The sequence below is a fragment of the Triticum aestivum genome, chromosome 4B (genome assembly GCF_018294505.1).
Source record: "Triticum aestivum cultivar Chinese Spring chromosome 4B, IWGSC CS RefSeq v2.1, whole genome shotgun sequence".
In the NCBI taxonomy this organism is placed as follows: domain Eukaryota; kingdom Viridiplantae; phylum Streptophyta; class Magnoliopsida; order Poales; family Poaceae; genus Triticum; species Triticum aestivum.
In genome coordinates, this window is record NC_057804.1 from 32,474,140 (window position 1) to 32,500,485 (window position 26,346).

The 26,346-nt window shown below is 48.2% G+C and overlaps 1 protein-coding gene across 2 annotated transcripts; it reads right to left on the minus strand.

Moving 5' to 3' along the window:
* Positions 1–1,140: 1,140 nt before the first annotated feature.
* On the minus strand, positions 1,141–6,290 carry LOC123090820 (ruvB-like protein 1). 2 transcript variants are annotated; one of them, XM_044512165.1, is made up of 12 exons: positions 5,954–6,288; positions 5,663–5,851; positions 4,742–4,873; positions 4,439–4,588; positions 3,937–4,092; positions 3,187–3,321; positions 3,022–3,087; positions 2,423–2,529; positions 2,114–2,213; positions 1,942–2,033; positions 1,569–1,638; positions 1,141–1,486 (listed from the first exon to the last, which is right to left on the minus strand). In XM_044512165.1, exons 1-12 carry the CDS (start codon positions 6,032–6,034, stop codon positions 1,397–1,399), a joined length of 1,368 nt encoding a protein of 455 aa, XP_044368100.1. In that variant the 5' UTR covers positions 6,035–6,288; the 3' UTR covers positions 1,141–1,396. The 2 variants fall into 2 exon arrangements, with proteins under 2 accessions (XP_044368100.1, XP_044368098.1); XM_044512163.1 differs by having other exon boundaries at positions 5,663–6,290.
* Positions 6,291–26,346: the final 20,056 nt, after the last annotated feature.

Genomic DNA, 26,346 nt, shown 5'->3' on the forward strand with positions numbered 1-26,346 from the left:
CCAAAAAAACACCCCGCATCATCCAGTTTCCTTGCTGGCTACTACTAGTAGTCTAGAACGAGAAAAGCAAAACGGTCATTCCTCCCTCCACTAGCCAGCATGTGAAATGGACAGCACAAAGGATTCTCCGCATCGCCCTCGGCCAAAGGCACGCTCCAACATGTCCGATTCTTCTTCCCGCGCACTTTTGCTTTCGCACTCCCTGAAATCGTTCATGCGGATTGGTGATGGTTTCGACTTGTTGTTTTGGCTGTCGATCCCCGGTGATCTTGACCCGTCTCGCTTTCCCGGCACATGTTTTCTTTGGCATCATGGCCCGGCGGATCAGCCTCATGACAACGGACGGGAACCATGTCATGCGTCTGAGTTGGATTAACACTGGGTGGAATTTCGTTTGGTTTGTGGACAGGAACCGGGGGAGCGCCATTATTCGCTGTAGATCCCCGTAGGCGGATAGGATCGTCCGGCTCTGTGGTTAAGGAGCGGGAGCAAGAAAGCGAAATGGACGCCAAGTTGGACTGTTGGAGAGCGGTTGTGTCGCTTGTATGGCTCCATGTAAGGCAGCACCTTACATGGATCAGGATCGTCGCCGCTCCCTCCGTGCAGTGCAGCATGGAATAACAACAGAACAGAATGGTGTCAGCCTCGGCACAAAGAAAAAAAAGGGTTAATTCTCATCTACTGGGAAACATATTTAGCTCCATGTTGGAGCTTTAACCCAGTGGGCAGTGGTCTCCATGTAGGAATCTGATAGCGCACATTGGAATTTCCTTTACAAACGGAACGGGCATATTCCGGGTCCGGCACCGGGGGCGAGCGGCAAAACTGTGAGTGACAGGGATAAGCTTCACTCCCTAGTGATGGAGGGGTTCACTGAAAAGCTTGTCACAGGACCACCAGGGACAAGAAGCCTTTGTGCTACAACAGGGAGCGAATCCGCCCAGCACCCACGTTTGTTTAGTTTGCACGCGTTCCACACGGCCCAGTTTTGTATCGACTGATGCTCGCTCTCTACCGGATTGCCAAACGATGAATAAGCCTTTTTCTTGGTGATGCGGGTTGGGCCGTGTTACCTGAACCGGTCCAACGCTGCAGTTGCACGAGGCGAGTGAGCGACAAGTTCTGTGCTTCTCTTCTGGATTTGGGAAACAGGATCTAGCCGTCAATTAGCAAGGGCAACGAAGATACACGATAATTCCTACATGATCTGATCAGCAAACAGAAATGCAAGAAGCCATAGACCAGAATCGATTGTCCAGTCCAGAGTGCAGCTGCTAAGAAACAATGCCCCAATTGTACACTTGATGAAGTCTATGCGGCTGCTTACCAAATCTGCTAGGGGAAGACAGTCCAATCACCTGAGCCGACAGCTGGGAATTCTTGTGCAGGAGTTAGTTTAGGTGATGTAGCTTCCTTGCTGGTCCTGAAGCAAACGAGCAGAGGACTTTGCGTCCAAATACAGACCACGGACTTCTTCGAGATCAGCCTGATAGAGGATCATGAGTTCAGAATACAGATGACTAAGATCAGGCTAGGAAGATGACATGTTATTTAAATCCAACACATACCTTGCAGATCTTCTCTCTCCCATTAGCCTTGGCAACTACGCTAGCAGGCGACAGCAGCTGAATAGCATGTCTGCAAAGAGATTCAAGATCTATTACAACCATTAGTACCAACAATAAACTGGCCTTGTGATGACAAACCCTGTGATAGTAACGCACACACTGGACATATAGGCATGTTAAAATTCACATAGCAGAACACTAAAAGTGGGATGACAGCCAAAAGACAGGGTGGAAACTGTCCTAACTTTAAAGGCTCGAGAAAGTCCTTTCAAACCAACATTTCAGCTAATTTTTTTATTTAATTTCACATTTCTAATCTTGGCATGGGACGCAAATGTGTGGGCATAATCCAAAACAACAAGAAGAACCATACCTCAAAGATGTCTGCTGCCCAACCTCCCCTAGAAATGCAAGACTGTCCTCATCAATTTCAATCTCCTCCACTTGTGCTCTAATAGCTAATATCTGCAACGCACAACAAACAAACATCAAATGCATTTCTACATAGGAAAGTTAAAACACATAATAAGACATGAAATAGGAACCTGGATCATCTCGATAGGGCCATATATCTGTGTACGTACAATAACCAACCTATCTAGAAGGTCGACTGGGATACCATGTGGACTTGTCATGTCAGTTCCCCTAGATAAATAAGAGTAAAATAATAAGATGTATAAGGGCGCAAAATAGTACATAAAAGCAATGTTTTTAAGGTGGTAAGGCGAGCACCCACTGCCCTGACGCCTAAGCGCCTAAAGTGAGCATAATTGCAAGGCACTGCCAGGGAATCCAGTATTGCAGTTCAGCATCGAGCAGTTCACAACACGTAAATCGAATTTCAAATTTCTTACCTCACAGTACATATTCCTCTGTTTGTAGCAAGTATTACAATTGGCGATAATGAGCTCTCGAGAGCACGATTAAGATAAGAGAAGCACTCAATGTCCAGCATGTGAACCTACAGATAAAGTTATAGTCATTAATGAAATCAGACCACTGTAAGGCATAATTCTAACTCCGTCTGTCAACTTTGAACTAAATCAGCAACACTTATTTTGGGACGGAGGGACTACCATTTAGTAGCATAAGGCCTTGTACAATGGGAGGTGCTTAGAGAAAAAAACCAGGCTTTTCTTAAGCACCGGTGCTTATTTGTACAAGATAGACGCTTAACTAAGCGTCTCTCCTGTAGAAATAGGCACCGGTGCTTCAGAAAAACCCGGTTTATTTTTCTAAGCACCTCCCATTGTACAAGGACTAAAGCCACTTAGTTTACGAGAACAATGCTGTCCACAGTATGGACACTTATTTATTTGGCAATAGGAGAAGTTGGAAATAAACAAGTCCAAGCTCATTAATATTTTAGGAAATCCAAAACAAGCCTATGAAGATAAGTAGATTTTCCTATGAAGATAAATAGATTTTCAATCATGAGACAATAATATAATACCTCATCAATGAACAGCACACCAGGTACAAGCTCTGCAATACCTTCGTCAATATATCTATTAACCACCTACGACCATACAAAAGAAAAGGCACACATTCCAATAGGTCTATCAAAATTTGATCCAAATTTTAAAAATAAGATGTTACATAATCAGAATTTTGAAACCTTATTGATCTCTTGGCGCAGCTTCTCAGTGATTTCAGTCTTCCGTGGCTTCATCATCTGGCCCATAAGGGACAAAATATCTTGGCCTCCTTGTGGCTGGGCATTTGCAGCGTCAAGGTCATGCAGTGTAACGTCCTATGCAGATGAAAGAATATAATTTACTTCTCTCAGTTGATTTACATTGAACTTGAAAACACGAAGAATATGCTTCTATGTTACAACAAAAATAGGAATTTTCACTCTATACTATTGGAAAAGATTATCACCCACCGAGAGAATAGAGAACAAACCACACTCAACTTAATTGTCCTTCGTCGGATGTGGGTATGTAAGAATGATTCTAACTTTCTCTAGACAGGAACAAGAACAACGATTCCTTCTTAATTGGTCAATTCAAGAAGAAAATAATTAACTGGGTTTGAGCAGATGATCAAAAATTTGGCACAATCTTATTAGCTTGTGAACTTTATGTTTCTTATCAAGGAAGGCACAATTGATAATGTGGACTGAGTGTTTGATGCAATCTTAATCATTAGGTTATGGATTTTCCGTTTCTATCTTCTGGAATTTAGCAGGAGCAAGCAACTTACAACTACCTGGCAGGGAAACCACATATTTAAGCATGCTTGAGCACACGAAGGTATGATAATAAGCTCCATCTTAACAAATGCATCATGCGTCCACCTTTGATCCTTTAGATTAGATACAAATATGCTGCAATTGCGTACTATATTATCATCAAATTTGTACCTGCACTATTTCTTTTTTCTTGTGGACTTCCCCTTTGGGAATTGGCACATACTCCTCTGCTTCAAGATCGTATTCTGTAGCAAAAGCATCACATCTGCCAACTCTTTTCACTGCACCGCTGTTAGCTTCGATGTATATAACATCACCCATTGCCACCTGCATCCCGTATACAAATGATGAAATGTGCAGAATACAAGTAGGAGAGCCAATTCAAGTGAGAAATGAAAGTAAGATATAATGCATCATATCTCAATTTAAGTAAAAGAACACGATGTTTTGTTATGCCACAACAGAATATCTAAAAACGAACAAGAGAAATATGATCATGTGACTTTCCACACTTGCCATGAGCTTGCACAGGTTAAATATTGCATAAAGACAATATTCTGAACACATAAGATACACCATCCACCCACTGTTATTCAAAGTGAGAATACAAATGCAACCTAACAGTCTAGCAACAGAGGCAGAGAGCAAGGGAGGGTCGGGAGCAGACAGTAACCTTTTCCTTGATTAAAGCATCATAAATTGTAGGATCTAACTTTAGTTGTTTAGTCCCTTTTACAGTCTTCAGGCCAATTACTACATGGCTCATGCTTTTCCCATATCCACCATTTGAACTCTCAGATTCTTCTGGGGAAAGCTCCGTAACCTAAAAGGCAAGCAAAATCATATAGCCACAAACACTAGAATATTAGTTCTATTAGAAAATGGTGACAACGAAAGTGTTAGTATCAAGTAAAACACTAATTCAAGAACAATATCTTTTTTCAAATTTCAAAAGGACCATACAGGTCACTCCTACCTCTCCTTCATAGACTTCTTTGTTTTCCTTTATACGCAAGCCTATAGCTCTACGGAAATTTTCCATCAGCACCTCAGTTTTCTTGACCTCAGAAGAGTACACTTCTGATCCTACCATAGGACAGAAAGGGACCTGCATTGCAGAATAGGAAGAGAAGATTGAAGCTTCTTCCAAAATAGAAGTAGACGCAGGGCATCAATTGTAAAGCAGTATATAGTTCAATGCAAACAAAATTTCATATACATTGATTGGAATGAATAAGACAGCCAAAATTTCATATACATTGATTGGAATGAACAAGACAGCCTGATAAATTGCTAGCAAATGCTAGTAATCGACCAAATTTACTCCAGAGTCTTGGTGTAAGTATGTTCTAAAGAACAGCACACTTCTCATCGGCAGAGCAGCATACTGAAATATTTTGGACCAGCAAGAAGCAGAATATAGAACTCAAAACAAATTCTTAATGACCAAGACAAATGGTAACACATTCCTGGCAAAAATGATAGTACTAGAGAACACCAATTTAGTTAAGTAGATGAAATAAAATTCAACCACTCTAGCAACATCCCAGCTACAACAAAATAAAAGGTGTGAATGCTCCAATGGTCAGAGCTCACAGTGAATTAAATTGGTTGCGTGTCTGACTGGAACTAGCTGAGACCTTGCAAATGCAGAGCTGCCTGTTCATCATTCGGATGCTGCTCACGAGCAGTAAGCTGGCATTTTCTGAAAAGAGACTAAGTGATCAAGGACTGTCCAGTAAAGCAGTAACACCCTAGCCTCCAAATTTGGACCAACAAGCCCAAATCTAGTCCAATTCCACGCCACCCCCGAATACAAGTTGTACATTGCAGCAAAACATGTAACAGTAGCACTAAAAGTATCTATAGCAATTTGTGAGGGAAATAAAGAATTGACCTTGCTGCCCAGCTCCTGGGAGATGCCAAGAGCGAGCGCGGTCTTGCCGGTGGCAGGTGGGCCGGCAAGGAGCAGCGCCCGTCCAGCCATCTTCTTCTGACGGATCATGTCGACCACCAGCCCACACGCCTCTCTCGCCTCCGCCTGCCCCACGAATCCCGCCGACATCCCTATCGCCGTCCCATTGGCCTGCGAAGAGGAAAATTCGGGGAACCACTCCTGAGCTAAAACTCGGGAAAATCTCCGCCCGCAGGAGGAGTGGAGAAGCAGGAGAGATGGAAAAGCATGTACGTCGAGGCCGAGGCCCTTGATGTGGGTGTGGGTGGCGACGCGCTGCTTCTTCGACGTCGACTGTACCTCGTCGATCCTCATCGTCGCCGCCGCCGCCGCCGCCGCCGCCGATTTTTGCGCTCTTTGCCTCTTTCTTTCTCTCTCCCGGGGCGGCTAGGGTTAGCCGCGGAGGTGTGTGAGGAGAGGAGGATGCAAGGCGGCGGCGGAGAATACAGAGAAGAGAGCGAGGGGGGTTCGCGCCGGTGCGCTATGGTGCGGGAAGGTGGCGGGGTCGGGCGGCGCGGCGGCGGCGATTTCGGGCGTAGAGGTGCCGAGACAGGGGAGAGTTCTTTTTTTTTTTTGAGGTGATAAAGCAGCGAAACGCCCGTGTCTGTCAGAACGGCGTGGCTTCGCCGTTTGGGCCGGCCCATGGTTATTTCGCTGTTGCTTCGCTGTTTTCTTCTCTTTTCTGTTTCTGTTTCTTTTTTTTTCTCTTCCTGTTTCTATTTCTCTTCTTCTCATTTTTATTTTTCATTTTTGCCAATTTATTGTTTCTTTTTTCTATATACAAAGTTCATTGAGTAGTACAAACAGTGCTCATCGTACATTAAGGAAATGTTCATGTTTTTTTTACAAAAGTTCATCATGCATTATAAAAATGTTCATCGTATATTAGAAATTGCTCAATGAATATATAATCACCGTGTGTTTTTAAATTTGTTAAGTGTATATTACATAAATGTTCAATGTATATTCAAAAATTGTTCAACTTATATTACAAAATTCTCAATGCGTGTTAAAAATTTGTTAAACACATATATTCATATTTTTTTCAAAAATGATCATCGTATAATGATAAAAAAATCATCCTGTATTATTTAAAATGGTCACCTTTTTTAAGAAAACGTTCAACATATATTAAAAAATGTTCAATATGTATTTTTTGAAAATTTTCAAAGGTACAATATTAAAAAAAGCCGTGCCACAAATCTATAACTACAAATCATTAGACTACCCATAATGGGAGTAACATAGATAGTAACATCACACATATCTAGGTAAAATAGATGATGTGGCAACTAATTGATAAAGAATGAGAGGCATGCCGTAACATAGCTAGTTACTCATAGTATGAGTAACATTACACATACCAAAATAAGATGAGTCTACAACCTAATAAATGAAGTGTTGCATACATAGTTTCAAAGAGCGAAGATAGCATCCGCTATTGCGTCCGAACTAGCGCTAGCGCTATAGCGTCCGCTATTGCTCAAATTAAATGTCAATACTTTTTGTTAATGATCTAAAAATATACACAATAATCTAGTGTTATTAGAGCATCTCTAGCAGGCCCCTTAAAATGCACAAAACTGTAAAAAAAACGTCGGTTTGCAATTTTAGGCGAAAAAAACAACCCGAATAGAACCCGTAAACCACTCCGACCAGTAATTTTTTTTAAGGAGTGCAGAAAACATCCTGGCCAAACCCGTGAAAATAAGGATTTTAGAGGCAACCCGAGGGCGCCATGTATACGTGAAAGACCGTTGGCGGGAGTCCAACTGCCAACGGAAACTTCATGGCTCGCTCCCCACCGTCTGTCCCCGCCCGCCGCCCGCCCAGCCGCCCGCGGCTCTCTCGACGGAGGAGCTAGCTTGCTAGCTAGCTGAATCGAATCATTTCGAACGTAGCTAGCTCTGGCTGAATGGATGCACGTCTAGTTAGCTCGCTAGGGCGAATGGAGGAGTCCAGCCGCCGCCCGCGCGTCGTGGCTAACGATGCCATAGACCTAGGGTAGGGTTATAGACCTGACCTATACGCCCTTCCCAAGGTCACTACCCTAGAAAAAAGACATTCAAAGCACAACAGGAAGTATCAACTGAAAACGTCGAGTGCAATTCACTCGACCAATCACCTCACTCGGATACCCCCAATTTCACTCGACCTGGATGGAGTCATTCGACCATACAGGGAACCACTCGGAGTACAGAAGACCTAGAGTCACTCAGAATGGCAACGGTTAGGCGTTCACCCCATAGTCTTAAAGATCATTGATGGCACTTTATAGTTGGCGTTACCAGTAACGCCCTATCTTAATGTACATTGGACCCCTGTAACGGAGGACGGCTGGAGTCCTGGCGCACTCTGTATAAGCCACCCCCTCCTGTAGGACAAGGGTTCGCACCCCTTGTAACACACGCCTATATTCCAGTCGACCGCCTCAGGGCACCGAGACGTAGGGCTTTTACCTCCTCTGAGAGGGGCCTGAACTCGTAAACTCGTGTGTACAACCTCGCCGTAGCTAGGGCCTCACCTCCTCATACGTACCCCCTATTCTTACTGTCAGACTTAGTACGATGACAGTAGGTGCCCACCTTATGGCAAAGCGTTTTAGTAATTTCCGGCGAGGTTGCGTTTTCTTCGATCTTCATCAACATGGTTTTCGGCGGCGGTTTGGTCATGGGCCACGAGTTCTGACTCGGTGCGCTCACTTTCGTCGTCGACGACTCCACCTAGCTCGAAGAGGCCCCCCTCGATGTCGAGGCTCTCTCGATCCACGGATCGTCGCACTTCCGCGTGAGTGCCTGCGGCATCCTCTTACGACAGTCGTCGACTCCGTACTGGTCGACCTTCACGCCGCCTACTCACTCCGCTGGCCGCCGCCGCAAGCGATCTGGTCGGTCGCGGCTCCAGCGGTGGCCGAAGCACGCGATGGCTCGCCAGACGGCCACCCCCCAAGTCTCGGCAATCGAGCCCGACGAATTTCATTGCGGTCCAGTCGACCTGTCGACTGGTTCTGCAGGGACGTTTTCCGAGAGCGGGAGTTGTGACCCCACGATGGAAGTTCTCATGGTCGACTTTCGTCGCAGCCCGCCTGGGTTTCACCGCAGCGGCGGCAACGGTGGTGGCGATGGCGCGTCATTCGACCACGAGGAGTACGAGCCCCAACCTCTCAATTCGCAGCAGAGGGAGGAGCTGCACCGCTGCAACATGGAGGCCCTCCAGACCCCCATCATAGGGGAAACCACCGAGGCTCGGACCTTGGAGGCTGTGCGCCTGGCCACGTTGCCTAAGCGCACCCGTTTGGAGAATCTCCAACATTCTCTCGGTGAATGTGCCCATTGACTGATCCCCGAATCCAGTCGACGTCCACGATAATTGTTTCCGCCTGAACCTCAGGTATTCCGCACACCGATCCAGAATCTTGCAGCTGCTACGCGTATAGCAGAGTCTATTCAGCTGTCCCGTTCAGAAGCTGGGAGGGGCTTGGAACGGATCAGAGCGCTGCTCTGAGCAGCAGGAGAGCTGAACTCCGTTGTTTCCCAGTCACGGAACAAGATCCACAGCAGGTCAGTAAGGTCAGATATAGTTCAGTCGGCGCACAGTCCTGGGTTGCCTTTGCGGCGTGAAGATCGTGATCACCGTTGAGATCGGCACCCAGTAAGAGCTCATGGAGAGTTTGATCGTGAGTACGCACGTGACAACCACCATCGAGTGCCTTCACCCCTTTCGAGGGACGGGCCGTACGCGCCCCGGCGGTATGACGGCAGGCGCCCGTATGGTAATGACCACAGAGTTCCAGTCGACCCAAGAGAGCCTGGGTTCGATGCAAGGTTAGTCCTTGTACAAGGTTTGGTCGACCGAAACAGAGCATACAAAGAAGGGTTGGCTAGAGACAGGCCAAGTGGAAGCAGGGTCCATGTTTCCGGCCCGGAGTGTTTCGGAAGAGCCATCCGAGCCGCTGAGATTCCTCACAACTTCAGATTGGCGACTGGCGTCAGTAAGTTCACAGGAGAATTGAAGCCTAACAATTGGTTGGAAGACTACCGAGTGGCTGTGTATATTGGTGGCAGCAGTGACCAGGTGGCCATGAAGCACCTCCCTCTGATGCTTGAAGGTTCTGCCAGGGCTTGGCTGAATTAGTTGGCTCCGGGAAGCATTTTCATCTGGGATGAGCACCTGCAAGAGACCTGCTGGTTTGTCAGAATTGCAGCATTGCATACAGAAACATAATGAGACCTTAAGAGATTATATCCAGATATGGATCACCCTTCACCACACAGTGGAGAACGTATCGGATCATCAAGCAGTTTGTGCCTTTAAAGAAGTCATTCGCTACAGAGAGCTCAATCTGAAGTTCGGGCGGACCGGAGACATGTCTCTGGCTCGGATAATGGAGATTGCCACCAAGTACGCTAACGGCGAGGAAGAGGATCGACTCCAGAGTGGCAAGAACAGATCAGTCGCCCAAGACACCGGAGGAGGAAACTCCAGTCGGAAGCAGAAGCGAAAGGCTGAAGCTGCGGGCCCTACCGAAGCAGCAGTTTTGAATCAAGGAAAGTTCAAAGGGAAGCCCAAGGGGCCCTGGACCCCTAAAAAAGTGAAGGATCAAGATGGAAATGATGTACTTGATTTGCCGTGTCATATACACACCAAGAAGGATGAAGAGGGGAATCTGATTCTCCCCAAGCATACCACTCGACAGTGTCGAATCCTGATTCTGAGTTTCCGTGAGAAAGGTCAGCCTAGTGAGGAAGAAAAAGAGTCTGATAAGGAAGAAGACAAAGACGAGGATGATGGTTACCCCAATGTCAAAGCCACTTTAATGATTTTTGCTGACGTCGAGAGCAAAAGTCGACTGAAAGTGATCAACAGGGAAGTAAACATGGTTGCTATGGCAACGATGACATATCTGAAGTGGTCAAAAAACCCATCACATTCGACCAGTCTGACCACCCAACACACGTTGCCACCCCTGGGCGGCAAGCGTTGGTGGTCGACCCAGTCGTTGGGGGCACTCGACTGACCAAAGTTTTGATGGACAGTGGCAGTGGTCTAAATATCATGTACGCTGAGGCCCTCAAAGGGATGGGCATCCCGATGTCCAAGCTCACTGAGAGCAACATGCGATTCCACGAGTCATCCCAGGAAAGAAAACCGATTCACTCGGTCTTATTACTCTTGACGTGGTTTTCGGCGATGAGAAGAATTATCGCAAGGAAAAGTTGACCTTTGAGGTAGTGGATTTCAAAAGTGTGTATCATGCCATTCTGGGCCGGCCTGCATATGCCCGTTTCATGGCTCGACCATGTTATGTGTACCTCAAGTTGAAAATGCCTGACCCCAAAGGCGTGATAACAATCACTGGGAATCGTCAAAGAGCAGAAGATTGACTCCAGAAAGGCTGTAAGATTGTCGATGAACAGATGCCAGTAGTGGAGTTCCAAGAGTACCAGAAGAATGCAGATCCAAGTGATTTGTTGTGTGCCAAAAAACCTGCCACTGAGTCTGCATTTCAGTCGGTCGGCGAAACAAAACCAGTTCACATTCACCCGACCGACCCCAATGCTGCTCCGACCCATATTTCAACAACACTCGACAGCAAATAGGAAGAAGCGCTCATCCAGTTGCTCCGTGAGAACTGGGAAATCTTTGCATAGAAACCATCAGACATGCCAAGTGTACCCAGGGGACTGGCTGATCATCATTTGCGAGTCGACCCAAAAGTAAAACCCGTTAAAGAGCATCTCTGTAAGTCCGCCATGGAGAAGAGGGAGGCGATTGGCAAAGAGGTGGCTCGGCTTCTGGCAGCAGAGTTCATCCGTGAGATATACCACTCTGAGTGGCTCGCCAACATCGTCATGGTCCCCAAGAAAGATAAGCCACTTCGAATGTGTATTGATTTCAAGCATATCAATCGGGCCTGCCCGAAAGATCATTTCCCTCTGCCCCGCATCGACCAGATAATCGACTCAACTGCAGGATGTGAGCGCTTGTCCTTCTTGGACGCGTATTCCGGGTACCATCAGATCCGTGTGTATGGACCCGATGAGATAAAAACAGCTTTCATCACTCCATTCAGATGTTTTTGCTATGTCACTATGCCCTTTGGCCTCAAGAATGCTGGCACCACGTTCACGCGCATGATTCAGAAGTGCCTACTCACTCAAATCAGTCGAAATGTGGAAGCATACATGGATGACATAGTGGTTAAGTCACGCAAAGGTTCTGACCTGCTGACTGACCTCGCTGGAACCTTTGCCAAATTAAGAAGATATGATATCAAGCTCAATCCATCAAAGTGCACATTCGGAGTCCCAGGCAGAAAGTTACTAGGTTTTCTCATTTCCGAACGGGGGATCGACGCAAATCCAGAGAAGATTGGCACAATCCTCCGAATGAAGTGCCCTATGCGTGTGGACGGTGTTCAAAAGCTTACTGGTTGTTTGGCTGCATTGAGTCGATTCATCTCACACCTCGGTGAAAAGGCACTTCCTCTTTACCGACTGATGAAGAAGTCCGACAAGTTCGAGTGGAATGACAAAGTTGAAGCAGCGTTTGAAGAGCTCAAAGCCCTGATTTCCACCCAGCCGATGCTTGCTGCTCCAGTTAGCAAGGAGCCTTTACTGCTTTACATCGCAGCCACTGGACAGGTTGTCAGCACAGTGCTCATGGTCAAGCGGGAAGAAGAAGGCAAGGCCTTCAAAGTTCAACGCCCAGTGTATTATATTTCAGAAGTCTTAACTCCGTCCAAGCAGCGATACCCACACTATCAGAAGCTTGTTTATGGAATTTATCTGACCATGAAGAAAGTAGCACACTACTTCTCAGACCACTCGGTTTCAGTAGTCAGTGATGCTCCACTATCAGAAATCCTAAACAATAGAGATGCAATTGGTCGAGTGGCAAAGTGGGCGATTGAACTCCTTCCGTTAGATATCAAGTTTGAGGCAAAGAAGTCCATCAAGTCCCAGGCAATAGCAGATTTCCTTGCAGAGTGGACTGAACAGGAGCAACCGACTCAGGTTCACTCAGAGCATTGGACTATGTTCTTTGATGGCTCCAAGATGTTGAATGGATCCGGTGTAGGAGTGGTTTTGGTATCCCCAAGAGGCGACAACTCAACTATGTACTCCAGATTCACTTTGATTCTTCAAACAACGAAGCTGGATATGAGGCACTTCTGTATGGGTTGCTTCACTCGGCGTCCGATGCCTGATGGTATACGACAACTCAGACTTAGTGGTCAATCAGGTGATGAAGGAATGGGATATCAGGAGTCCAGCGATGACCGATTATTGCAATGCAGTTAGGAAGCTAGAAAAGAAGTTTGAGGGGTTAGAGCTCCACCATATACTCCGAATCAAGAATCAAGCTGCTGATGAGCTGGCGAATATAGGTTCCACTCGGAAGACTATCCCCAGTAATGTGTTTTTGGAGCATCTCCACACCTCGTCAGTACAGGATGATCCCTTCAAGGAAGAGCCCCCACAACCAATAAGTTCAACAAATCCGACTAAAATCGAAATTCCAGCTATGGTCGACTTGATCATGGAAGTCTTAGTGATCACGCCCGGCTAGACGGTGTCGTATATCGCGTACATACTCAAGAAGGAACTCCCAGAAGATGAGGACGAGGCTTGCCAGATTGTCCGATGATCAAAGGCTTTCACCATGATAAAATGGCAACTTTACAGAGAAAGTGTGACAGGAGTGGCTCAACGCTGTATCACCCCAGAAGAAGGCCGAATGATTCTAAACGATATCCACTCGGGGACCTGTGGTCACCATGCGTCCTCTCGGACCATCGTGGGCAAAGCATACCGAGCGGGATTTTATTGGCCTCGTGCAAATGAGATGGCGAAAGATATAGTCGACAAGTGCGCAGGTTGTCAGTTCTACTCCAACATGTCCCATAAACCCGCATCCGCCTTGAAGACTGTTCCACTCGTCTGGCCGTTTGCAGTCTCGGGGTTGGATATGGTCGGACCCTTCAAGACCGGCAGAAGTGGTTTCACTCATTTGCTCGTAGCAGTCGACAAGTTCACCAAATGGATCGAGGCCAAGCCTATCAAAAACCTTGACTCAAGCACCGCCGTCAGCTTCATCAGAGAGTTGATATTCAAATATGGAGTCCCTCATAGCATTATCACGGATAATGGCTCCAACTTTGATTCTGATGAGTTCAAGGCGTTCTGTGCTTCCCTAGGCACTCAGGTCGACTACGCATCCGTTGCGCACCCGCAGTCGAATGGGCAAGCTGAAAGGGCGAATGGTTTGATCCTTCAAGGACTGAAACACCGACTGATGTGCAACCTCAAGCATGCTACTGGAGCTTGGGTGACTGAGTTGCCATCCGTCCTATGGGGGCTGAGAACGACGCCGAATCGGTCAACTGACCGAACCCCTTTCTTCTTGGTGTACGGCGCCGAGGTTGTGCTTCCGAGTGACTTGCTGCACAACGCTCCCCGAGTGGAACTCTTCTCTGAAGCTGAAACAGAACAGGCACGCCAAGACGCAGTTGATCTCCTAGAAGAGGAACGTGAGATGGCTCTGATCCGGTCGACCATCTATCAACAAGATCTGCGTTGATTCCATGCCTGTAATGTCAGAGGTCGAGCGTTCCAGGAAGGAGACCTTGTGCTCCTAGTGGATCAGAAACGGCCTCACAAGCTCACTTTGGCCTGGGAAGGTCCCTTCATCATCACCAAGGTGTTTCACAATGGAGCGTACCACATCTATAACGTAGCCAAGAAGGTGGACGAGCCATGCGCGCGGAACGCAGAGCTGCTTGGCCATTTCTACACATAAATCACTCGGATCGACGAGTTGTAATAGAAGTACTTCAGTTTGCTTATCAAAGACAAGATTTTTGTAGTATCTTAATGATTGTTGTTTCCATAAACACATGTGTTCAAATCTCCCCAGTGGGTGGCTTAGCCGCGAACCTGATTCGCCTAAGTTAAAAACACTCCTAGTGGAGAGCGATCCTCCCACTCCGGGGCTTAGCCGCGAACCCGATTCGCCTAAGTTAAAAAACACTCCGAGTGGAGAGTGATCCTCCCACTCGAGGGCTTATCCATGAACCTAATTTGCCTAAGTTAAAAACACTCTGAGTGGAGAGCGATCCTCCCACTCTGGGGCTTAGCCGTGAACCCGATTCGCCTAAGTTAAAAACACTCTGAGTGGAGAGCGATCCTCCCACTCGGGGGCTTAGCTGCGACCCGTACTCGCCTAAGTTAAAAACACTCTGAGTGGAGAGCAATCCTCCCACTCGGGGGCTTAGCTGCGATCTCGTATGCACCTAAGTTAAAAACACTCCAAGTGGAGAGCGATCCTCCCACTCGGGGGCTTAGCTGCGACCCCGTACTTGCCTAAGATAAAAAAACACTCCGAGTGGAGAGCAATCCTCCCACTTGGGGGCTTAGCCGCGACCCCGTACTCGCCTAAGTTAAAAAACACTCCGAGTGCAGAGCAATCCTCCCACTCGGGGGCTTAGCTGCGACCCCGTACTCGCCTAAGTTAAAAACACTCTGAGTGGAGAGCAATCCTCCCACTCGGGGGCTTAGCTGCGACCCGTACTCGCCTAAGTTAAAAAACACTCCGAGTGGAGAGGAATCCTCCCACTCGGAGGCTTAGCTGTGACCCCGTACTCGCCTAAGTTAAAAAACACTCTGAGTGGAGAGCAATCCTCCCACTCGGGGACTTAGCTGCGACCCCCGTACTCACCTAAGTCGCAAAGATCCTCTAAGCTGCGTCACAAGTACAACGTACGCTCCATCCCGACCCGCAAGGAAGACGAGGTGTCGATTGAACACATCGCCAGAGCTGCGTCATAAGTACAACGTGCGCTCCATCCCAATTGATCACATCATCGGAGCCACTCGACGAAGAGTGGAAAGGTCAAGTCCCACTCGGAACCAAAAAACATCGGAAAGTGATAAAGGCAAAGCCGTCGTATTCAAAGAAAACCAAGTTCATATGAATCCCCGCAAAAGTTCAGAACCACGACGGGCAGAAGTACTCAGGCATCAGGCTTGAAAGAGTTTAACGGTTACAAAACCACTCGGCATTCCAAGGCACATAAAGGTGGGGCTTAATGTTTGTTCACTCGGCGGGAGGAGGACTTGCTGGCTCGACGAAGCTGTCAAGATCAATGCTATCTACGATACGAGTAGCAGCGTCAATGAAGGTGTCCATGAAGGATTGAAAGCCGAGCTTCTTGGTGTTGGCAACCTTGAGAGCCGCCAGTTTGTCTTCTCTGACATCCTTGCAGTGGACTCGGACCAACGACAAAGCCACATCGGCACCGCAGTGAGCAGACAACTTCTTCCACTCTTGCACTCGACCAGGGATTTCATTCAGTTGAGCCATCAGAGACTCGATATCATTCTGGAGTTCCGCCTGAGGCCAGAGATCAGTGTCAATCCGCGACATCGCCACCTTCAAACGAGCAAGATAATCCACAGCACTGTTCAGACGTGACTCCAACCGCAGCATGTTCATCGCGACGTCATCTTTGATAGGAGAGTTTATGGGGTCAAGACCTGTCTTGATCCGCCCAGTCTTTGCTTCAAAGTCTTGACAAAATTCTGCACAGTCGGAAAAGTGGTGAGTCGACAGTTAAATAAGATGTGTCAATCGACATCAGCAAATCAGTCGGATGAAAGGAAATACCTTCGAGACTAGTTTCTCAGCAAGTTGTCCCAGATAAGCCTCCAGTTCGCCCTTCTTCACCGTGAGACTTCTGACCTTTTCAGTCAAGGTATCCTTGTCCTTCTTCAGCCTCGCAACCTCCTTGTTGGCTTCAGTAACGACAGTCTTCAGCTTGGAGTTCTCCTCTTCCAACTTGTTGAATGAGGCCAGCTTCTTATCAGCAAGTGTCGTTTTCTCTCGCGCCTCCTTTTGTTCTGCGACAAGGTCTTGATCCTTCTTCTGCAGAGCCTGCTTCATTTTCTCTAAAGAAATAACATTCTTCAGACGAGCTTGGAGTTGGCGCTTTTCACTACGCACATCTGTTCGAGTGGAGTCACTCGGTTCAAGAGACTAAAAATAAAAGAAGTCATAAGGTGGACAAACGACGAATTGTTACCTCCCATAGTAGCTTCTTCTTCTTGGGCCTTCTGGAGATTGTTCTTGGCCAGCTCCAGATCGAGGTTGAGGGTGATCTGCTTCTTCTCCAACTCAGCAAACCGGGCCCCGAGCTTGCAAGATTTTTGCGTTCAACAAACAAAGCGCGTCAGTCGACGGAAACAAAGGTTAATCTCAGCACAAAGGAAAAAACAAAGTTTCTCAGACCCCAGCCGACTGGAAACAATCGACCGTGGTCTCGGGGACTACACCCAGTGGGTGCACTTGGCGTGCCCCCACTGGTCCAGTTTACCACTCTACATGGTCTGCCCATCATGAGTATGCAAAAAAAATAAAAAGAAAGAGGGTTTCTCAGACCCCAACCGACTGCCAGCAGTCGACTGTGGTCTCAAGGACTACACCCAATGGGTGCACTTTGCGTGACCCCACTGGTCTAGATTCCGCTCGGATCAAGCTATTCAACCGAGTGAAAGAACAATGAAGTGACATTCGACAAAGACCCCCTCCAAATCAAACATGTGACGGCGGTCTCGGGGACTACACTCAGTGTGTGCACTTTGCGTGCCCCTACTGGTTCAGAGATACATTCGACTCAATTTGGTCGACTCAAGCAGAAGAGCTATCCAACACTTAGTTAAAACACCCACTGGGTGATCGGGTGCAAAACACAGACCCATGATACATGCACATAAAAGTTCCAAAACACTCATCCAGGGACATCTTACGGAGATCAACTACTACATCATAAGCAATGCAAAAACCAAATTGAGAGATTAGTCGGAAATCGACTGACCTTGACATTAACATGCAGAACAGAGCTGGCGTTGTAAGCAACCTGGCTGGCCTCATGCACCACCTTCATCTATTCCATCATAAGGTTGGCTTGGAGTATAGCTTCCTTGGCAGCACCCGCCGGGTCATCTGGAGTGTGATATGCAGCAAAGAGCGATGAGGGCAGTACAGTCTGAGTGATCACAGGATCTGAAGAATGGAGTTGTGTAGGAGAAACAGTGACTTGAGCAGTCGATGACAAGGGACGTTCAGTTGACAATGGATTGGCGAAAGAGAAATTGGCCCGAGCCGGATCTCCGGATCACCGGACCACCGCCTCTAGCATGGACATCGACTGGGGCTCCTGGCTTACGGCTGTCCTCCTGCTCGAAGCCCTGCCCCTCCTTCCCATAGTTTTCAGAGGCACTTCTTCATTGTCATCTGGGAGCTCAATGACGTCTCGCGGAGCTAAAACAAAAATGCAACCGTGGGAGCTCAATCGACCGACAACCCAGTCGATAAAACAAGTTCAAGATTGCAAGATCGTACCAGCTTTGGAAGTACCCGCATCGTCAGTCTCTTCGTCACCTTGGGCCTTTTCAACATCCATGGAGGTCCCAGAAGTTGCAGCACTGAAAAGTTCATAATCAACTCGGTCAGAGCAGAAGTATGAGTGAGTAGGAAAGCACAGAAAGACAGAGTACTCACGCAGAAGCAACAAGAACGTCCATCTTGATCTTGGGCAAGGTCTTTCGAGACTTTGAAGGGGCAACCTTGGGCTGCTTGGCGACCTTATCTGACGGTTCTGGGGTCGAAGTCCAAGTGCGCTTATGCACTTGCATACTCAGAGCCACAGTTTTGCTACGCCCGCCCGTTGGATCATGGAACTGCTTGGATCGATGCTCTGTGTGCGGTGGTGAGTCGACCTCCTCTTCTTCATCGCCCGACTCATCACTCTCTTCCTCATCTTCATTGTTGGGAGATTGCCAGTCAACACTCTCCTCTGCGCTATCCGCTCCCTCCTGGACTTGCTCCTGGGCTTGTTCCCCGTTCGGCATCGAATACATCTCAGTATAAACCCGCAAGGCAAGAAGTTAATCAAACATTAGTCGGATTCAGAAATAGTTGCAAGACAGATTGAAGCACACTCGGTAACAAGGGTCAGACCTTGTCCGGTTGGTTGTCAACGTCGAATGGGTCGACTCTCCTGGACCCCCTGCGGTTAAATTTGTTCCCAATAATGCTCCTCAGCCACAGAGCCACCATATCATAGGAAACCTCCTCTGGGTGGACCAGAGCAGTGTCGTTGGAGCCCGAGTACATCCACATCAAGTGGTCACGAGCTTGGAGCGGCTGGATGCGTCGACTAAGAAACACCTCCAACAAATCCATGCCAGTTACACCCTGACGGACCAACTGAACTACCCTCTCGACCAACATGTCCGTCTCTACTTTCTCTGCTGCGGTCACAACCAGTGAAGAAGGCTGCTGGACTCGATCTAGGGAAAAGGGAGGAAGACCGGTTGATTGACCTGGAGTTGCAATGTCCTGCCAGTAGAACCAGGTCGACTGCCAGCCCCTAACCGACTCGGAATTGTCATAGGGGGAAAAGTGCTCCTCTTCCTCATCTGAATTCCTAAACTACCGCACATCTGGATCACGTGCGTCCTTTCATCATTCGTATTCGCCTTCTTCACGGTTTGGGAATGGACTGTGAAAATGTGTTTGAAGAGACCCCAGTGCGGTCGACAACCCAAGAAGTTTTCGCACATGGACATGAACGCAGCGAGATACGTGATGGTATTGGGAGAGAAGTGGTGAAGCTGAGCACCGAAAAAGTTCAGAAAGCCCTGGAAGAAAGGATGCGGGGGAAGGGAGAAACCACGGTCAACATGGGTAGCGAGAAGGACAAACTCACCCACCCGCGGCTGAGGCTCTATCTCGTCCTCCGGCAGCCTCGTAGTCCCGGCGGTGATCAGGCCCATGGAGGCCAGATCTTCCAAATCCTCTGGCCGGAGCATGGATCGGATCCAGTCTCCCTGAATCCAACCAGGTGACAGCTCGAACCTTGAGACGACCCCCAATTCATTTTCTTGCCCTTCTCCATCACCGTCGCCTATTTGGCGTGCTCCAGTGCCGCCGTCTTGTCCTTCACCATGGTGACGGGCTGCACATTGGCGGAGCAGCGGCGCCGAGGGCGAAATAGGATGCGGTGGAGAAGCAGAAGAAGAAGGGGAATGGGAGCGCATAGTGCAGGCACATCGACCTCGACGACTTTTAAGGACCTACTTCTGAGTGGCTGAGACGTGGGCCCGAGCGATCCTGTCAAATCCCGCAACATCGCACACGGCATACATGGCGAAAAAGGTGGCACAGAAGTCGAGGCGCCCCTGTCTATCCGTCCTATTTACTGCGGCGCGCTCCGCCTCGCGCGCTTCCACAAATTTTCAAATCCCGTGAGATCCGGGAACCGTAGTAACCAATCGCGCCGAAGATTTCGCGCCATAGCGACATTCGAAGAGTGCCAGCATAAGTTCACTCAACAACCTCTGAATCGATCAAGGCAACTGAAATGAAGCCAAAGTTTTAGCATGAACCTCGAATCCAGTATGAATGCTTGTGAAGCACAAGAGTCAAGGGGACGACCAACTTCAGCTTTCTTTTCACTCGGACCTCAATCCATTAGGGGGCTAATGACGATGCCATAGACCTAGGGTAGGGTCATAGACCTAACCTATACGCCCTACCTAAGGTCACTACCCTAGAAGCAAAGACATTCAAAGCACAACAGGAAGTATCAACTGAAACAGTCGAGTGCAATCCACTCGACTAGTCACCTCACTTGGATACCCCCAATTTCACTCGACCTGGATGGAGTCATTCGACCATACAAGGAACCACTCGGAGTACAGAAGACCTAGAGTCACTCAGAACAGCAATGGTCAAGCGTTCACTCCGTAGTCTTAAAGATCATTGATGACACTTTATAGCTGGCGTTACCAGTAACGCCCTATCTTAATGTACATTGAACTCCTGTAACGGAGGACGGCTGGAGTCCTGACGCACTCTATATAAGCCACCCTCTCCTCTAGGACAAGGGTTCACACCCCTTGTAACACACACCTATATTCTAGTCGACCGCCTCAGGGCATCAAGACGTAGGGCTTTTACCTCCTCCGAGAGGGGCCTGAACTCATAAACTCGTGTGTACAACCTCGCCGTAGCTAGGGCCTCGCCTCCTCATACATACCCCCTATTCTTACTGTCAGACTTAGTATGATGACAGCGGCCGCCCCGCGTCTTCCTCGCTTGCCCGTACGTCGGTGTCCACCTCACATCTTCCTTGTCCGCCTGTCCGCGATTTCGACGACCGGGGAAAAAAATGGGCTAGCTGTAGACCCGTTCGATATACTCAGAGAATATTCTTTTTTACAGGTTGATTATACGGGATCTGTTTGGCCGCAGCTAAAGTCGACCCTTAAACACGTTTTTCTCGGCCCTTATAACGATTTAAGGGTCTGCGATATAAGGGGTGTGCTAGAGATGCTCTTACAAATCCGGTACGCGGACATAGCATCCGCAATATCGCCCGCTATCCTCATTCCGCTACGCGGACCCCAATCCGCTACCAGCACGCTATCCTCTATTTGAAACCATGGTTGCATGGCACCACACATATGTTACTCCCCACTATAGAGGTAGTAACATAGACTAGTAACATATGCATGTTACTAGTTTAAGTTACTACCACTGTAGCTAGTCTTAGGACGAGCGGTAAGTAACACTCTTTCAGGAGAGGGAGCTAGCGCCTCGAGCAGGAGGTCTTGATAAAGTGTGGGGAAAGAGGGGCAACAAGTTTTTTTTGAACCCGAGCGGCCAGCGGACCAATGGGCCCAATGCCAAATTCAAGAGCATACGGAGAATTTTAGGCCTGCAAATAGGAAATAGACTCAGACCGATTTCGAGACCCCCTCCTTTGCAATAGCTCTGATATCACTCAACATCTCCAAAGCCGTCCCACGTATTTTGCCATCTAGAGTGATCCTATATCGGTTTGCTAATCGGTTCGGACATAATCACTGCCATGCCCAAAACCACCCCCCTCGCCTGCGCACCTTCTCGCCCGAAGCGGTCAGCGCCGCTCCAAAGCGTCAGTTCAGCATTCATGTCCGCCCAGAGTGGACACGACCTCTCATGTCGCTCCAACATCGAAGTAGCTCGATGGCCAAGAGCGCCGTCTGTGCCGTTTCCCAGTGCACGCGACTGCTCCATGTTTAAACGGCAAACCATTATTCCGTCTCCCTACATTGAACATACATGGTTCCCGAGGAACCTACTCCAGCACCACCCGTCTGTCCGTTTACCGCCCACCATTAACCACGCTGCCGCTTGTCGTGCCATCTGCATGCTATTTAAACTCCAGCCCCAGCCATAGTCGTATTCATCCTCCTCCGCTCCCATTCTCCTATCTGCACCATGCCCACCATGGCTTCTTAGAGCTCTAAAGCCATTTGGGATGGCCTCTCGTCTGAGCAGAAGACGAAGATCGCTGCCATTGCTCCTGGTTAGCAGGCCAGCACGCAGGCGGAGTGCTACTTCTTGAGCTTGCATTGGTTTTTCCCTTGAAGAGGGAAGGGTGATGCAGCAAAGTAAAGATAAGTATTTTCCTTAGTTTAAGAACCAAGGTATCAATTTAGTAGGAGGAACACACAAGTCTCCAATGGTTGCACCTATATAAACAAACAAATACTTGCACCCAACGCAATAAAAGGGGTTGTCAATCCCTTCATGGTTAATTGCAAGGGTGAGATCTGATAGAGATAGGTATAGAATATAAATAAAAGTACAAAATAAAGTGAAGGTAAATAAATCGTAGCAAGGTATTTTTTTATAGATCTAAAAATAATATGATGAGAATAGACCCGGGGGCCATAGTTCTCACTAGAGGCTTCTCTCTTGAAAGAACTCATACGGTGGGTAAACAAATTACTGTTGAGCAAATGATAGAAAAGTGCAAAGTTATGACAATATCTAAGGCAATGATCATGAATATAGGCATCATGTCTGTGACAAGTAGACCGACTCCTGCCTGCATCTACTGCTATTACTCCACACATCGACCACTATCTAGCTTGCAACTAGTGTATTAAGTTAACAAGAATGGAGTAACGCCTTAAGCAAGATTACATGATGTAGAGGGATAGATCCAATCAATATGAAATAAACCTGTGGCACCCCGGCTCAGAGAAACCGGAACGCCCCGTATTCCAGCCTAGAGATCGAGATGAAGTCTTCTGGAATATGGCATTGCTTGACATATTATTACAAGAATAATAATACAAAGGTGTGATGTTACAAAGGTTCACATCAGCACGGCGACACTATGCCTGCGGTACAACACTTGCTCTATGCTAGCAGCGGAACAACTCGTAGCAGCGGAAATCTTCTAGCAGCGGAACAACGACGAAGGTAGTGAACTCCACTCTGCAGGGACTCTGGCTGGGACACGATCTAGCTCGCATGAACGGAAGCCATAACAAGCAATCAAGCAATCACAGCATCACCTGCAATCTGGCATGACACACTAGGTCGGTACATTGAATGTACTTGCAAGCTCACAACAACCAAAAACATCAAGGCAAGACAACAACATAGCATTAAGCAGGCTAATTAAATTAACAGCTACCATGATACAACGGTAACTACTAAGCCTGATATGAAACTACTACAATACTGATAAATCACCATCTTAGATCTCCATAACCATATCTCTCTTGGCTAGCCGGCCAAGCAATATACCATCTCGATCACCTCGTGATCAAAACCAAACCATGATCATTCCGGCGATCACAACCATGACCAACACTTGGTTTCAAATGGTGATCTTTCCGGTGATCACTACCATGACCAACACTTGGTCTCAAACGGTGATCTTTCCGGCGATCACTGCCATGACCAACACTTGGTTCCCAACATCACCAACATCCTGCCAATCTGTACTGCTCAAAATGTCTACATATAAATCACGTATAAGTCATTCCGTCATGTGAGTGTTGATCGAACCATGTGAACTAGTACAAACTTATGCCCATGACCGAGGACATGGCTATCGATAGATTAAACACACACACTCTGCATAGGTAGCGCACTGTACCCACACCATGGAACCCATGGCCTCGCACTCCCATTCGGGTGGACCAACGGCGTTCTAACAAAACCGATCTATTGCCATGACACTCTCCCGGCCACTCCGACTAACTCCCCTCTAGGCTAAGTCATGGGTGGCCCCGTGTCTACCAAAGACACCAACGGCCACTGTCGTGACCAACCAAAATTGTCCCAAATGGGGACAAGCGCTCTCAATACCAACTACGGGCACACAAGGCTTATGTCCGCCTACCTGATCAGGGTAGTGCGTGCCCATAACCTTCCCTCATTGGAGGCACTGGCAAGAGGCATGACAATAGCATCGCATTAGGGCCTTCCCATGAAGGCAAATGTGGTTGCACTAGAAAAGCCCGGTTCAGTGGCACCTGACCAACTTAATGACAGAATTTTACCCCAAAAATATAACCGTGATAACTGATACTCTGATATCAACTATCAAACTATAATCCAAGTCATGGTAATATCCAACAAATAATCCAAGCATAATGTCATGATCTCAAAATGCTCCAAGGGTAGCACAACACTAATATCATGATGAATCCGAAAACAATAATCCTACTACTCCAACAACAAGAACAAAGCTATCCAGCTAAGATCCACACGTAAACATCGTCTCCGAAATTAATACTCCAAGCAACAGTAACAGAACATTGACTAACATCATGAAAATAATCACACTAACCACTAATAATCCAAAGGCAGCATGGCATCCAAAGTAATACTCCAATATAATAACAGATATCATCATGAAAACAATCATAACATCAACCACTAATACTCCAATGGCAACATGATACTCATCAACTATAAACATAACTCCTAGTAATCCAAACAATAGCATGGCAACAACAAGATCAAAATAATACTCCGAGAAAAATGCCATGCACGAAGTCGTGTAGCTATAGAAATATTTTAAACAAGTTCAAATAGATTAAACCATGTCACTGCATTACACTAATGAAAATGGAGGGTGTGGCTTGCCTGGGGATGAAGAAGGCACCAGGGAAAAAGTGCGAGAAACTCGCGGAAGGAAGCGTCATAAATCGTTCTCTCTCGGAGGGGGTTGATTAAGGGCAGGGGAAAAATGGTCATTTTCAGAATGTCTGAACATGGTGAATGTGTGACCAACAGAACGGTCTCGATGAAACGAAGAAGTGGGCTTTGGAATCACCTGAATTGGAGCTATGCGTGAAAAGTTATAGTTGTTTTTCTGCCAGGGACCTCTTTGTAATAAAAATCATCACAAACAGTCCCATAACAGAAAAACAGAACACGCACTTGGGGAAATACGCTTTCGGTGGATGAAAGCATACACGGCAAAAGCCGTGTCCACTTATCCACGTCAGCAGGGGGTGGGGCCGACCTCTGGGTCGTTGACTGGCGGGTCCCACGGGCTGTGGGCCCGTCACATATCCAGCTCGGCAGGCGGGGTCAACGCCCATCCACCGACAGGTGGGGCCGCGGGCCCATTGGCCAGCTGGGTCAACTCCCTCCTCTCTCTCCTCCCGCTCTTCCTCTGCTTCCCCGGCATGGCACAGAATAGAGGAAGGGGCACCAGCACCGGCGCTGGCCTCGCGGCTCCGGCCAACTCCGGCCAAGGGGAGGCCACCGACGAGCGCAGCGCAGCCCACCACATCCATCCGGGGGGAAAACAAGCCCCGGGGAGGAGTGGGGAGGCGGCGACGGTTGGAGGAAGAAGGAGGCAGAGGCAGCGACAATCTTCGGGGTACGCGGCCAGGGTGGCTCCGACGGTGGGGCGAGGACGCGGGGAGGACCACCGGGGTCTGGGTGGATCTATGGTGAGGTCAGGAGGGAGGGGGAGGGCTTGGTTGGCTCGGATTTAAGCGGGCACCAACGATGGCCATGGCGGGGATGGGAGGGCAGGAGAGCGCCTCAAGCTCAAACGAGAGGCGAGCGGCGTAGTGGAGCGGGGTGAGGCTGGTGAGGTGCTCGGGAGGGCTTGGGGATGGCTATTTATAGATGGGGCGAGGGGCACGGCTCGGGTGGCACCTTGCACATCCGGCCGAAGCTCTGCCGGCCACAATGGTCACGGGGAGGCACGGGGAAGGCAATGAGCTATTGATTCAGAGCTCACGGAGGGTTAGACGACGCCGGAGAGCAGAGGAAGAGGCCGAGGTGAGCTCGGAGCCAAACGGAGCACTGTGCCCCCATGGGCGTTCGGCGGCGAGCGTCAGTGAGGAAACGGACGGAGGGGGAGGGACACGCTCACGCGCGTGAAGGCGACAAGAGGAGGAGGTGCCGAAGCACAAACATCCACTAGGCGCGGCCACTGCACACAAAGCGCGTGCACCGTGACGCCATTAACGCGGTCACTGCATGCACTGGCATGTAGTGGGGGAGATGGGTTGGAACTTGTTGTCTATGGGTAAGTTCATCTAGGGGACGTCTCAACTATGGTGGTAGTTTGGTTAAAAGTGCTCTGGTTAAATGGTAAATGACCTCTGAAGTTTACTGTAGTAAACTTGATCAGCTCAATGTGATCAACAGAGAGATGCTATGTGTCAAGTGTCATGTCTAGGGTGTTTAGGCTAGGAAGGACTATGATCCTGGAGGTTTTGGAGCACAATGGGCCACAAAATAATATA